Source organism: Rhamphochromis longiceps, linkage group LG5 (assembly GCF_057381845.1).
Source record: "Rhamphochromis longiceps isolate RC_006_pf linkage group LG5, R_longiceps_female_GT1.1, whole genome shotgun sequence".
NCBI lineage: Eukaryota > Metazoa > Chordata > Actinopteri > Cichliformes > Cichlidae > Rhamphochromis > Rhamphochromis longiceps.
The window spans coordinates 20209223-20225130 of NC_140561.1; the positions used below are offsets into that span (position 1 = coordinate 20209223).

General features: G+C 42.1%; 1 protein-coding gene across 1 annotated transcript; it reads left to right on the forward strand.

Moving 5' to 3' along the window:
* Positions 1-14624: 14624 nt before the first annotated feature.
* On the forward strand, positions 14625-15656 carry LOC146669845 (ferritin, heavy subunit). The gene has a single exon (XM_085406469.1). It carries the CDS (start codon positions 14870-14872, stop codon positions 15401-15403), a length of 534 nt encoding a protein of 177 aa, XP_085262595.1. The 5' UTR covers positions 14625-14869; the 3' UTR covers positions 15404-15656.
* Positions 15657-15908: the final 252 nt, after the last annotated feature.

The window sequence follows — 15908 nt, forward strand, 5'->3', positions numbered from 1 at the left end:
GACCGCTCACCCTAATTCAGAGATCACACTCTAATACTACTGCACACAATCCCACAAGAAACCCAACTGATCCCAGTGAGCAGACAGGCTGCCACCACGAAGCTCTAAAGCACACAGCAGGTGTTGTGCCCTTAAACAGGGGAAATAGTGAGGAGAGGTGAAAGAACGGCACAGACACGCAGCACGCAGCTCTCACTCTCACTCGTCTGTATTGAGTGAAGGAGGAAGCGCGCGAACCCACCTACTGGAGCCCTGAGGCATTAACAATGGATCGACGCACAATCAACCCAGGCAAAACTCACTACTTATCTCCCTCTATATTCCCACTGCATATTCTATTCGAAAACAGTCAAAGCAACCAATAAAACATTAATAAGGGCATGACATGAAATGTAAGGAACAGAGATGTACAACTTCAAAACTAATCAAATTTATGATCCACCACATACTCCCCCTCAGAATAGATGTTGTCCTCAACATCCAAATGTTTAACATTTAGCACAAACGTGGAGTTATGACCATTAATATCACCAAAACCAATAAACCATTGCATACTATAACTGTTTCTTGTACCTTATATGTACTCTACAAAAATAGTTTCACAAGCTGGAACTCTTTTCATACATTCTTTAGTGTGGGTTATTACCCAAAGTCTTTCAGTGTTCTCATACAGTCTGTATGAATTACAGTGTCCATGCAGTTACATTAACACAGTCTGCTGCTGGCTTGAGAACAAAGTCATTTTAGTGCAGCTTGTCAAAGCAGTCACTCTCTCCTTTGACAAATGTCCATGAGAGTGATACAAGTGGCCGTGGCCATGTGGTGTGCTTTGGATGTGTGTGTTAAGCTGCAAGCACAATATGAATCAGTTCAACGTCCAAAAGTCACTTTGAATATGAATTCTGTGTTAAACAGTCCATTTCCTTGTGGTTGGTGTGGAGTGTAAGTACATTGTCTCTGTTCAGTAATGTGTTTCGTGTTTGATCACAATGTTTCTTTTCACTCAAGTCCATACAGTTATCAATGGCAGTATGCCTGAACAGTCCGTGGAACCATGAAGTGTGTATGATGTGATGGTGTTCTCAGGTTATAACAAGCTGGTGAACCAAGCCGATCATATGTGAAGATCTTTGGTGGCTTGCGCTCTCTACGCGGTCGCTGATGCTCTTGCTCACAGGTCCTGCTGTGTTTGTCTGGAACAGGTGCAGGAACAGGTTCCTCCACTGATGGTTCCTCGACATAATTTTCCTCTTGGTCAGGTAGTTGTTCACATTGGTTCAAATTCAAATCAAATTCAAATTTTATTTGTCACACACACACAACCATACACAGTATGACATGGGGGTGAAATGCTTGTAGCTGTACAATGCCCGACCATTAAATGACAGAAGAAAAGTTTTACAATATTTACAATTTACTACAAAAATTTACAAATTAACTTAGGAATTTACAGTAAAGAATGTGCAAATAGCAGAAGAGATTATAAAGATAAGGATTATAAATTATAGGAATTATAGGATTATAGGAAATGTGTGGTGGTGCGTGTGGTGACGTGTGTGAGAGTCCAGTCTTATAGTGACGTGTTGGGAGAGTCCAGTCCTACACCTGGTTCAGGCCCCGAATAGCCTGGGGGAAGAAGCTCCTCTTCATTCTCTCTGTTTTGGCCTTAAGGGAGCGAAAGCGCTTCCCAGACCTCAACAGTGAGAAGAGTCCATTGTTGGGATGGGAGAGGTCCATCATAATCTTCCTAGCTTTGGACTTGCACCGCTTGGTGTAGATGGACAGCAGGTCAGGGAGCTCTGATTGAATGATGCGTTCTGCCGAGCGCACCACCCTTTGCAGATCTCGTCTGTCCTGCTTGGTGCTGTTCCCAAACCAGGTGCAGATGTTTGACGTCAGGACGTCAGGTTCAGTACTTCATGTTCATTCTCTGGCTCAGATGACATGTTTTCCACTGTTTGAAGGTGTTTGGCTGGTTCATCAGTGCTCATAGGATTCAGTGTCTGAGGGTAAAGTGGCTCAAATGGCTGCTGAGATGACACTGGATAGTACTCATCATCGTCATCCTCTTCCTCAGCTTGTTCCACTTCCTCACTTGTCTCCACGGCTCTTTTTCTTGTTCGTGGTCGCACTTCAGTGTCAACAGGCAGATGGTCACATGGCAGAAGAAGATTGCGATGCAATATCCTTGATCTCCCTTTTGCTTTCTCAGGTCTGAGTTCATAAACTGGGATATCTCTGCTGACCTGACGAACGACTGTGTGAACCACATCCTCCCAGTGGTTCCTCAGCTTGCCTGGACCTCCTCGAGGTGTCATGTTCCTTATTAAAACACGATCACCTGGCTGTAATACTGAGCTCTTCACCTTGCTGTCATAATGTCTTTTACTTCTTACAGCTGCTTTATGAGCATTTTCTCTCGTGATCTCATATGCTTCTTCCATGCCTTGCTTCCATTTTACCATGTAGTCATGATGATTGCCATCTCCTTGTTCTGAGGTCAAGCTGAACAGCATGTCGATTGGCAATCGTGGGGAGCGTCCATATAACAAGTAAAAAGGGGAGAATCCAGTTACCTCGCTGCGGGTACAATTATAGGCATAAATCAGTTTGTTAAGCGAGTCCTTCCAGTTAGTTTTCTGACTCTCTGAGAGTGTTTTCAGCATCTGGAGTAGTGTCCTATTAAATCGCTCCACTTGTCCATTCCCTTGGGGATGGTAGGGAGTAGTCCTGGACCCAGCAACTCCACAGTAGTTTTTTAGTTGTGCAAACAGATGATTTTCAAATTCAGCACCTTGATCATGATGTATTCGTGCTGGAAAGCCAAATCTTAAAGCATAGTCATTAAAGATTTTGTCTGCAGCCGTTTTACCTGATTTGGAAGTTGTGGCATACGCTTGGGCGAAGCGTGTGAAATGGTCAATGACTACAAGGATGTATTCATAACCCCCTTTGCACTTGTCAAGGTGCAGGAAATCAATTGAGACAAGTTCAAATGGGTGAGTAGTGACAATATTAGTCAGTGGTGCTCTGCTCTCATGACACGGCTTCTTCTGTTTTATGCAAACACACCTTCTGGTCACATAATCCTCTACTTCCCGTTGCATATAGGGCCAGTAAAACCGGTCCCGTATCAGTGACAATGTTCTCTCTACACCTTGATGGCCCATTTCATCATGTAGCTCCTTTAGTACAGTACTTTTGTGTATTTCTGGTAGGACCAACTGTTTTCTGTTTGCTGTTTTTCTGTGCAAGATCCCATTCTCATCCATCTCCAATTTGTCCCACTCCCTCAGGAGACATATGACCTGTGGGCTGAGTTTTCTTAGTTCTGAACGTGATGGTTTTTCCTGTGTTAGTTTACACTGAATTACAGGTCCAATAGTCGGATCACTTCTCTGGTCCTGTTTGATCTGGCCTTTTGTCAGTGGAATGATGGAAACATCTGTGGCCATGGCTGAACACCTGACTGAGACACCCATGGACCATGACACATTGGAGTCATCCTGCCTTTCCACTGCCTGTGTGGTTGCTCCAATTACATCGTATGCCATTTCCTCTGTGCATTCATTCATAAACGTTTCCATGTCTACCGGCATCCTGGAGAGGCTGTCTGCATCCACATTTTCTTTACCAGGGCGATATTTAATTGTGAAGTGAAAGTCTGCCAGTTCTGCTACCCATCGACACCCTGTTGCATTCAGTTTGGCAGTGGACAGTACATAGGTAAATGGATTATTGTCGGTGTACACGGTGAAGAATGGTGCATAATATAGGTAATCACGGAATTTTTCTGTGATAGCCCACTTGAGAGCAAGAAACTCTAACTTGCCTGAATGCAGATGGTAATTCTTCTCAGCTGCAGTTAAAGTGCGGGAACCATAAGCAATCACACGAAGCTTTCCATTCTGCTTTTGGTACAACACGGCACCTAATCCCTGGTTTGACGCATCAGTGTGAAGGGTGAATGGCTGTGAAAATTCTGGAAAGCCTAGAACAGGGGGCTGAGTTAGACAGTCTATCAGCTGCTCTAGTGCTAACTGGTGCATGTTGGTCCACTCAATAGGTGTACTCGAAGGGACACTACACCTGTTTCGCTTTGTTTGCCACTTTAATCTTGTGTTTCGCTGGGTTTCAGCATCTGCAGGTCCCTTGAGCAAGTCATACAGAGGATTTGCAATTCTGGCAAAATCCTTGATGTATTGTCTGTAATAACTTAGTAGGCCCAACATTGCTCTTAGTTCACCAACAGTACCTGGCCGTTTGTTTTTCAAAGCTGTTACAGCAGCAGTGTCTGCGGGGTCTATCCTGCTTCCCTCTGCTGACACAGTCCTGCCAAGGTACCTCACTTCTGTCCTAAACAGGTCACACTTCCTTGGTTTGAGTTTGATTCTGTACTCCCTGAGTCGGCGCAGCACTTTCCTGACATCCTCAACATGATCCTCAAACGTTCTGCTAAAGACAAGGACATCATCGAGGTAAGGCACACATATTTCATCCCTTAACCCTTCTAAGCACTCCTCCATGCAGCGTTGAAATGCTGCCGGAGCATTCATCAGTCCAAATGGGATTCTGACCCACTCATACAGGCCCCAGGGGGTCACAAAAGCTGTTAGGTGTTTACTGTCTTTGCCCATGAACCCCTGGTGGTATGCTTTACCCTGGTCCAGTAGAGAAAAGAGAGTGTTGCCACCTAAGTTGTCCATGATGTCTTGTACTCTGGGAATAGGGTGGCGGTCTGGGTGAGTCTTCCTATTCAGCTCTCGGTAGTCAATACACAAGCGCAATGTACCGTCTTTTTTTCTCACACAGACTACTGGAGAGGAGTAAGATGAGTTTGATTTTTCCACCCACCCCTGAGCTATTAGGTCCTGTAGGTAGTTTTTCATTTCCTGATACAAGGGTTTTGGTACAGAGAGATAAGTCCGTGTGACTGGCTCATTATCTTTCAACGAAATGTTCATTTGCAAGTTTTCAACACAGCCTATGTCGTCATCAGATTTAGAGAATGATTCTGACTCTTCTCTTAACATCTGACTAACAGCTTGTCTCTGGTGGTCATTCAGGTGAGTCAAGTCGACAGGTGGGTCCCATTGTTCACTTCTAGGTGTGTTCTCACCTGAGCTCTTAGCCTGGATGGGACGGACTGATGCAGTAGGGAGGCAGTCAGTTTTGAATACATTAGCAGGATATATTGATGCAACAGACTGCACAGTTCCAATAACAGTCCTACTTGGCAGTGTGATATCATGGCTGGTGGGATTTTGTACACTAATGACAATTTTTGGTGTCATACCAGTCTTTACTAAAACAAGGGTATCACAGAACTCGAGTCCTTCAGGCCAATGTGGGTTCTCATGAGGCTCGAAGATCAGGGTTCTATCTTCTTTGAAAGGTGGGGCTTGCACTCGACACTCTATTTGGACGGAGCTCTGTTTAGGCACTTCAACTCTCTCATTTGTTGTTCTTACACTGTGCTCACATGGCTGTCCCACTGTCACTGCATTAACAAAAGCTCTTGCCCTACTCTTTCTGAGGTGAGGAAAAGCTACTTTTACTGTTTTCATGAGTTTCTCTTTATTCTTATTGTTTGTCTTATCCTGTACTCTGTTTGCAACTAGGTGTGAAATCACATTGAAGCCAATTATGGGGCATGACTGTTGGTTGCCTTTTAACACTAACACAGGTATTAGCAGATCTTTATCATTAGCAGTAAGTCTGAAGCTTACCTCAAGCCAACCAATATATGGTATTTCCGTCCCATTGGCTGCTTCAAGTTGCAGTGGTTCAAGTGGGTCTACTAGTTCTGCTATATCTCTTAGTTGGACATCAGGCAAATGGGTCTGTTTCCAGGCCGCATCTACAGCACAAATTTGTGAACCTGTGTCCCAAAGTGCCTGGATTCTTTGGTTGTGCAGAAAGCACTGAATGAGACATTTCTCTCCTACAAGCTCTTTTACAGTAGGCATCTTCACTGGATTACTTCTTTTCCTACACTTTGGTTTGCAACTTGACTGTGTTTCCTGTTTCTTAATAGATGAACATGTATGTGGCTTACAGTACCTTCTGTGCACAGACCAGTGTGTCTCTTGACAGTCTTTTGAGCAGTACAATGTTATTTTACAAACAGAACAACATTTTAACTTCATACTCTCTTCCTTTCCCTCACAGTTAGCACAATATTGGGACTTTTCAATGCTGTCGGTTGCCCCATGTCCCGTGGGAGCAACCTCCCTTAGTTTAAAGGGCTCCCTTTATCTGATTTTGTCAGTCTAGGTGCTTTACAACCTGCACGGAAATGCTCACTACTCCCACACCTAAAACAATGCTGGCAATATGCCTCACCTGCCTGCACACATGCAAAACATCTGGGACGGTGACTTGGTGAGGGATAATATCGCTGTGGTGCGAATCTTTGTTGAAACTGTGCTGTCCCATGCACATGCCCAGGTCCATATGCTGAGTGGTATTCCTGTGCTGCTGCAGGAGGGTGCTGGTGGTAAAATGGCATGCAGTTTTGTTCAGCCTTAATGGGGAAAGGCTGCTGAGGTGCTGGGGTTGTCTTTTGAATGGTTTCTCTGATTTGGGAAACTTCAGCCCTCAAGTCTTTCAGCAGCACCATGTCAGCACGCATTTCCTTTATTTCTGTTAGAAGATCAGGGGGTGGAGGGGCTGGTTTCTCTTGAGCTGTGCTTCTCTTTCCCACTGGGGAATCATTAGACTGGACAGTATTTACAGCTGTTACTCGTGATGGAGCGGCATGTTTCTTTTTGTCCTGTCTTTCCTTTTCATTTGCGACTGCAATATTTACCTTCTCGAGCAACAACTCATCTGAAGTATTTGTTTGCAGGAGGTAAGGTTGCAGGTCACTTTTAATATTGTCATTCTGAAGACCAGTCAGGACAGTATGCATAAAAAGGCTCTGGACTAGTGCTGGATCATACTTCAGACTGGACTCAACTTCCTGAGAAGCAAACAGGATTTTCTGTCTCAAGTCCATTGTCCTGATCAAGAAATTTTGGGGTGTCTCTTTACTACTCTGAACCTCAGAGGTAAGTTGTTTGTATAACTCTGTGGCACCTTTTTCCTGGTAATGAGACCTGAGGATTCTCCTAAGAGCAGGTAATGTGAGGTTTTCTTTTCCTTCAAGATAACTCCTTAGCTGCAAGCCTGGCGTGATAGCACGAATTACAGCATCAGTGATTTCTGATTCTGGGTAGCCTCTATTGATCCCGCTTTCAATTTGTCTGGCCAGACTGGAGAATGTCAGCCTGTCTTTTTGCCCCGGCTCTCCTATTTGGCCTGATATCTTAAAATCTTTGCGCCACATGGAACTGTTTGGTGCTGTTGGAACAATGTTTCTCACTGGGGTGCGAGGACTTAAGGCAGGATTCATGCTATTCCTCATCAAGTCATGCATTTCACCCTCTTTTTGTTGTAAGAGCAGTCTTAATGTCTCTAACTCCTCCTGGCTACTTTCCTGGTCCTGAACAGCTGGATCCACTGTTTCATTCACACCTTGTTTTTTATCCATTTGTATGTCACTTATAATGTCCTGGACATTAAGAAGTTCTGACATACCTTCATCCTCTCGGGTAGCCAGCTCGGTGCGTTCAAGGTGCTTAACTAAATGCGAGACTAGCTGACTGCGCGTTCTATTAATCACAAACTCTTTTCCTGGTCCTGAGATTTGAAGTACATCACATAATTTAGTCAGCTGCTCTAAAGTCAGTTGATACAGTGTTCCTTTAATCTCCAGCTGAAGCTTTTCTAATTCAGACTCCATGTTGTCAGAGGAGTTAGCACAAGCAGTCAGTTGAGAAATGATCAGACTTAGTTGGCTTTTACTGCCCCCTAGTGGCCACTTTTTCACTTCAGGATACAGATACCAACGTAGGTCTAGCGATGTCTCTGCTGCTTTACTATGCTCCTTTCTGATACCTGGGTCGTCTGGGGGGGATGATCAACGAGAGGATTTCTCTTACAGGTCAGGGATGGTCCTCGAATCAATCATCCCAGCGGTGCCTCCAAATGTTGTGCCCTTAAACAGGGGAAATAGTGAGGAGAGGTGAAAGAACGGCACAGACACGCAGCACGCAGCTCTCACTCTCACTCGTCTGTATTGAGTGAAGGAGGAAGCGCGCGAACCCACCTACTGGAGCCCTGAGGCATTAACAATGGATCGACGCACAATCAACCCAGGCAAAACTTTCACTACTTATCTCCCTCTATATTCCCACTGCATATTCTATTCGAAAACAGTCAAAGCAACCAATAAAACATTAATAAGGGCATGACATGAAATGTAAGGAACAGAGATGTACAACTTCAAAACTAATCAAATTTATGATCCACCACACAGGACCCAGAGATAAAAATCACTAACGAAATAGGCTAAAAATACCAAGAAAAGAAAAAGTTGTATGTTAAAAATACAAACAATTAAAAACACTGGTGGATAATAATCAATACTTGACAAAAAGGAGATAATTTTGCTTAGCTTTTCTAAAGCATACCTAGTACAGGAAGTGCAACAGGGTTTTGAATTGACCAAACCTCAACATATCCCTTATATAGAGGACTGTGTTGAATCAACTTCATTCATTAAGCAAGGAAAAGGCCTGACACTGTAATTCTCTGTCTATTGCACAGTGTCTGTCCTATATTTATCAGCTGTTTTATTACAGCGATATGGCAGCCTCGCTTCTGTCAGTCTGCCCCAGGGCAGCTGTGGCTACAACCGTAGCTTACCTCCACCAGTGTGTGAATGTGAGAGTGAATGAATAGTGGCATTGTAAAGCGCTTTGGGTGCCTTGAAAGCGCTATATAAATCCAATCTATTATTATTATTATTATTATTATTATTACAGGAATAATCAGGAAGATTACAAAAAAATCAAAGAAAAAGTATTGTAGAAGTTGCCAGATGATACATGTTTTTTTTTTGTTTTTTTAAGATTGTATGTTTCACTGTCAGCCCCTTTTCATACTGCACACTATGTGTTCTCATTTCAGATTCCACTCTATAATCTTGGTTAACATAGAGAGGTTTCTTATTTCCAGCTAAAATTACAGTGCAAACATATTCTTTAGAGCAGGAGTCTCAAACTTGCACATATTGATGTGAAGAAATATAATACAATTCGGCCCTTGAAGTTGCTTTTATTAGAGAGGATTTGTTTGTTGTTGAGAGCAATGTTAAAATAGGTTCTTTAAAACACCCAAAATTATTTAATATGAAGGCAGAGAGTAAACATGTCTAGGCTGTGTTAGTTAAGTGAGAGTTATTTGTAAAGAAAACAATTTTCACTTGCAGTCAAAAACTAATGTGTACACTTATATATCTGCATTTTTATTTTGTTAAATACAAACAAAATTATAGCAGAAGTGCTGCCACGTGTCTGGCCAGAAAGACAGTATCAGTTAGTTTATTTGGTAGTTCAATGAAAGGCTTCAATTAGTTAAGAGTGAGGAAAGAAAATTGCGTTCACGTTTGCGATTTTGTCTTGTTATACAATATTTGAAATTTAGAAAAAAAAACCACTACATTTTCAGAAAGATTTGTGGGTGTTTTCTTGTTTGTTTCTTTTGCACTACTTGAACACTAAAGTGGCCCTCCAGTGAGATGACAGTGCCAGCAGTGGCCCACAGCTCATTTAAGCTTGAGACCCCTGCTTTAGAGCATATTTGTCTCCCATCTATAATGTACATTCTCTGCACTATCATTAAGTAATTGTTACACGTTTGTCACACATTCAAACCACAAGAAGTTTTGATTTCTCACCCAAAAAGTGTTTTTTTTTATTTATATCTGAACACACTATATATACACATCTAGAAATAGACTAGTGTATGTGAATCTCTTATGCCTGTTGCACACTTTTACTCGTGTCATCATTGTTATCTTTAATTTTGCATATTTGATTTTGGTGTTGTCTGTGAAGGTTCTCAATCATCCAGGTCATAGTAATCTAAGCAGCTTGGAAAGAAAAGCATCTGGACTTTAAGTTTCTTGAAGATGTTTCACCTCTCATTTGAGAAACTTCTTCAGTTCTAAGAGGAACTGGTCGAGTCCCAGATTTTTAAGCCTTTTTGGGAGTGTCCCTAAGAGGATCACTGACCAACTATTGATCGTCTGTCCAATCACATGAACCAAGGTGTGAAAACAGGTATAGGTCACTATCAGTCAAGGTTTCAGGTGTACACATTGTGAGACCTTGCCCTATCCTATCATGTGACTTACTGAGATAAAATGACCCAAAATGTGAGTGGGCGTTAAGACTTCTGAGAAGGGATCTCAAAACTGGATTATAGATAGCAGACCGTTGGTGTCATAGGCACAATGTGTTCACCCGTGAGAGTGTCACCTTGACTTCTGTGATTAGGCAGAGGATCAATACTGGGTCCTTGACCTTCCAAATAAGATTTTTAAACAGTCCAGATGCTTTTCTTTATAAGTTTAGACATAACACCTGATTTGTCAATCCAGGTTTCTATCAATTTTTCATGCTGTACCACAGCGAGCAAAATAGAACTTTATGGCACTAGGATTTTTTTAAAACTTAATTCAACAAAAGATAAGACAAGATAAGACAAACGTTTGCTCTTTTTCATGTGGTACTAATAAAGTGTGAGCTAAGAGCTGTAGCTACCTCAGTAGCACAAAGACATAAAATATATACTGTACAAAATCTTTTCAGAACTTGAACATTAAAGGAATGCAGATGTGCCAGCGTGAGCAAAAAAGAAAAAAGCGACTACTGAGGAAGTTTTTTTCCCCCTTTCCTCCTCATTTTGTATCAAGTACCTTTTTGAATATTTAATTGAGAGCAGAACAACAACATCTTAACTGCTTTATGATTAGAGGGAAATTTGATAGTGTCAGTTTAGTTGAGGAATTCCATCATGAAAATGGGGAAAATGAGTTTTCTTGTGAATATGAAATTTGGTCCAAAAAAAAGAAAAAAAAATAGAATAGTAAAATGATGTATTTACTTTTTTTTGTTTATGACTGAGGTTTACCAGCAAGTGAGGATTGGTAACAGGAGGAGGAGACAAGTTCAACAAATAATATAAATAGATCACGTCAGACACTTGTGAACATGCATTCAAGTGTGAAGAGAACCCGGCACCAAACACGCACAGCACGGAGGAACAGTTCCTCAGAAGGCCATCCACCACCTTCAGCTCTCAGCCTGGACACACACACACACACACACACACACACACACACACACACACACACACACACATTTATTTAAGCAATGCTTGATCAAACATTGCATAAATAATAATGGATTGGATTTATATAGCGCTTTTCAAGGCACCCAAAGCGCTTTACAATGCCACTATTCATTCACTCTCACATTCACACACTGGTGGAGGTAAGCTACGGTTGTAGCCACAGCTGCCCTGGGGCAGACTGACAGAAGCGAGGCTGCCATATCGCGCCATCGGCCCCTCTGGCTAACACCAGTAGGCGGTAGGGTAAAGTGTCTTGCCCAAGGACACAACGACCAGGACAGAGAGCCCAGGGATCGAACCGGCGACCTTCCGGTTACAGATGCGCGCGCACACACACACAAAAGATCAAAACACCCAATTAGGGAATCAAACGTAGTTGCTGCGCAACCAGCGAGGCAATGTGCAAGGGCCGCAAACCCAAACAATACCAAAGAACAAATGAAGTAAAACTTAAAACAAGACAACAAGAAAAAAGAAACAAAAAAGAAAAGAAAGATACTGCGAAAAAAAACGGAAGTAGCTCCAACATCTGCAAAATGACAAGTTGCATTTAGTGGAATGCCGCTTTAAATTTGAAGCTGAGTTCACGGGCAGCTTACATATACCTGGCCCGCTAAACTACTTCATTTGGACAAAAGAGGAGAGCTTCCCAACCAAATGCCCGGTGGGCCGATGGTGATTTTTCGTTTTTATGGGCCAATGGGTTTTTTGTTTTTTTTGTTTTTTTGTTTTTTTTTTTTTTTGGGGGGGGGGGGGGGGGGGGGGGGGGTTCGTTTTTTTCCGTAACGGTATAAACACTGAAAGGTGGTGGATTTGACCGGATGCTGGGAGATGTGTAAAGTAACTCAGTTGTTTGGTGGTGGCAATGGCAGAGCTGCCACAGATTCAGTAACATTAGCAAGTGATGGAGGCCAGCAGATGCAACATGCTGGTAGGTGGATGACGGAAAGGCAGGAGGAGCAGAGACCCAAGGCGGTGAACTGAACTTCAGGTAAGAAGTTATGACCTGCAGTCTGTCTGGGTCAGATATAAACCAAGTTTAGGTGTAGTTTATTTTCGTTATGCTGACTTTTTACAGTCAGTTATAATAACTCCTACTTTGTACTAGCTAGCATGATGGAGTTTATATACAGCTGGGCGGGTGCTATGATGTTAAACTTGTTTTATCTTACTTTATTTGTGAGGTTAGTTATTAGAGTTTCCAACCGTCCCGTAAAAAACGGAATCGTCTGGTATTCAGAGAAAATATTGCACATTTTGTGTTGAGGTGAAAAGGAACACAGTTTGTCCCGTAATTCAGCTACAATGAAAAAGACACAAAGCTGGATTTATTCTGTGTCTTTGCTGCACAGCTGCCTCTTCTTCTCTCATTCTCTCCCCTCCCTCTCCTGTTTCTTATTTCAATCATGAAACTGATCAATGATCAGCTGATCAGTTTTACTCTCCTGTTTGTTTATCGCCCACTTTGCGCCACAAAGAGGAAAACAGCGGATGTCGCGCTAAACAACGGCAGCACGTTTAAGCTTGATCAGCTGTTGTTAGAATTTATTTAATATTAATTTCTAGTATCAGCTGATGTTTGCTGGAGCCACAGCTGTAAAAGCTGCTGGTCATGATATGGGTTTGGTTATCTGGTGAGAGGGAAACATGAAGATGAAACCAGGAGATGTCCTTACTGAATCATCAGAGCTGAACAGGTGATGGAGAAACAGGTTTACCTTTTAGGTGACATGGATGAGTTGAAGGGAAGTTATGAACTGTTTCTGAGCGACAAATAACCCCAGGATCCTTTTTTATGTAGCTGACAGCTGGTAACTGTGCAGGGGCGGATCTAGCAAAGTTTTGCCAGGGGCCAGGTAGGGCATTAACACAGAAAGAGGGGCACAAAGACATACTTTTCTTTCTTATTCTCATTTAAAATGTCTTGCTTTTAACAGATAATTATCTGAATCTTACAACAAATTTTTTCATCTGATGTAAAATTTATAGAAATCCATTATTGTACATAGTAATTTTTTTAGGGTCCCATCATAATTTCTTCAGAAGTAGCTAAGTACTGTATATGATGCCAGTATTTTCCCACATTTTCTAGATACTGTATCAGTACTGTGTGTAAAATGCCATCAAAAAGTCAATTAAGTTTTATTCTTTCTCACCTGTCTTTCTGTCTCCTTTCACTTTTTGAAGGTTGCCATGTTAGAAAAAATATTTTTGCCCTGCCATGCTGTTTGTTGATGTGGCAAATGAATGGTTTATGAAAATATATCTAAATCTGTCATCAGTAATCAGTAATGATCATGTCTCACCTCTAGTCTTCTCTGTCTTAATTTCAGGTTTTCGCCATGTGTTCTAGATAGTTTAGGAGGTTAACTCGACCAAGCAGTCTACTTTTGGGTACTGTTTAGAATACCAGAATAGGGAGGATGGTGTAGGTTTAAGTTTATTACATTGATACATATATACCAACAAGACCGTGTACATCACTGTGACAACAGCGTTTGTTTTCATTCAAAGGCTTTATGGTTTTTCCTTTAATACCTGGTGAGCCGGTCTCTAGTCAAAATGCCCGGGCAGATTTTTTTGTCCCAGTCCAGCCCTGTTCCCAACCCAGCAGCAACAGGTGACAACATGCCAGTTTAGGCGAACAACGCGATGCATACATCTTCTATTGTACTGTGTTTTCCTAGGGAGGAGTGGTAAATTTCCCACCACAACAGAAAAAAGAGATGCCACAACAAAAGGCCTCTAAGTGGATAGCCAAGTTTGATTAAGCTGATAAAACGTCTACAACTTCTGTGCAAACACACGCACTACGTAAATGAATGCACCTGTTCAAAGCAGCTGACCAAACAGAAAGCGACAACAGACGCTAGGAAATTCAGCGTCCTCATATACACAGCGCCCCTCCTGGCAATAGGTCAGCATGTTGAAAACAGGCATTGAGACCAGGCTTAAACCATCCTACTGCAGACAAGAAATAAATGTAAGTCTTGAATTTTAGAGAGGATATGAAAAGGAATGACATTACAAATACTTGTAGGGAACCTGAAAAATTGCAGAATCCAGTTGACCTATAAAGTGTTGTTTGTTTGTTTTATTGTTTTATTCTCCCAGACAAAACTGAAGAGTAAATGATTAATTTCCTTGTAAATTTTATTTCCGACCTCCAAAGCCAAGGCAGCATAAATTAACCTGGAGTTGCCCTCGGCCTTTCCACCTTAGTCATTAAGACTCTGCCTCTCAGAGGTAGATCCCTTAATAGCCACTGATTGAAACGTTTTGGGAGGCTTTTTCTTTTTCAATTACAAGATGAAAGTTCTAACAGCAGCAATAAAGTTACTAACAAATTCCAATTTATCTAGAGCTTGAAAAATAGTTGTGTCTCTCGTTATCGGACAGTGAAGGTTACCTGCTTCAACAGTGCTTGAACGGCAACCTTTCAACTGTCTTTATACAGTACAGCACGGGACCAGTCGCTCCGATACATCGAGTGAATTTAAACTTGAAACATTAGCTAGCTTAGTCAGCCTTGAAAACCACCTAGCTCGGAAGCTAACTCTTTGTTTTGCTAACAACGCACTGCTTCGACCTCCTCTCAACAAGACCTGCCACTGAAATTTGAACCATGAGTTCCCAGGTCAGACAGAACTTCCACCAGGACTGCGAGGCTGCAGTCAACAGGCAGATCAACCTGGAGCTGTATGCCTCCTACGTCTACTTGTCTATGTCCTACTACTTTGATCGTGATGACCAGGCATTGCACAACTTTGCCAAGTTTTTCCATCATCAGTCGCATGAGGAGCGTGAGCACGCTGAGAAGCTAATGAAACTGCAGAACCAGAGGGGTGGAAGGATCTTCCTCCAAGACGTCAAGAAGCCAGACAGGGATGAGTGGGGCAGCGGTGTCGAGGCTCTTGAATGTGCCCTGCAGCTCGAGAAGAGCGTGAACCAGTCACTGCTGGATTTGCACAAACTCTGCTCTGAACACAATGACCCACATATGTGCGACTTCATTGAGAATCACTACCTGGATGAGCAGGTGAAGTCCATCAAAGAGCTGGCTGACTGGGTGACTAATCTGCGCCGCATGGGCGCTCCCCAGAATGGCATGGCGGAGTACCTGTTTGACAAACACACTCTTGGCAAAGAGAGCAGCTAAATCTCTCACACCACATTTACTACAGCTTATGTGTATTTGTATCTTGCTTCAAAATGAAAAGCCATCTGCATGTTGCTGGTTAGACCTTTAAAGTTATTACTCATGTTATTATTAGAAGCCCCTGTGAGTTTGTTCAAACCCTCCCTATATCTTGCATGTCTCTCTACAATTAGAAATGCTCGTCATTGCTACATATTTGCTGTATTTTAAAGCCTGGAGGTGTTACTCAGACCAAATAAACCAACCCTCTGGATTCTGAAAAAAAAAGAAAAAAAAAAAAAAAGAAAAAAAAAAAGAAAAATAGTTGCACTCTATGGTATCAAATGGTTTGTAAAAATCTAAAAATAAAAGGAAGGGTAATCGAAGATATCCAAAATTAGCCTTATGTTATTTGTTATATGTTTGTTTTTCACAAAACCTGATTGTGTCTCATCAATAACTAAGTTTAAAATGGACCTTAATCTTTTTTCTTTCTTTCTTTCTAGCAAGAATTTATGCTAGAATT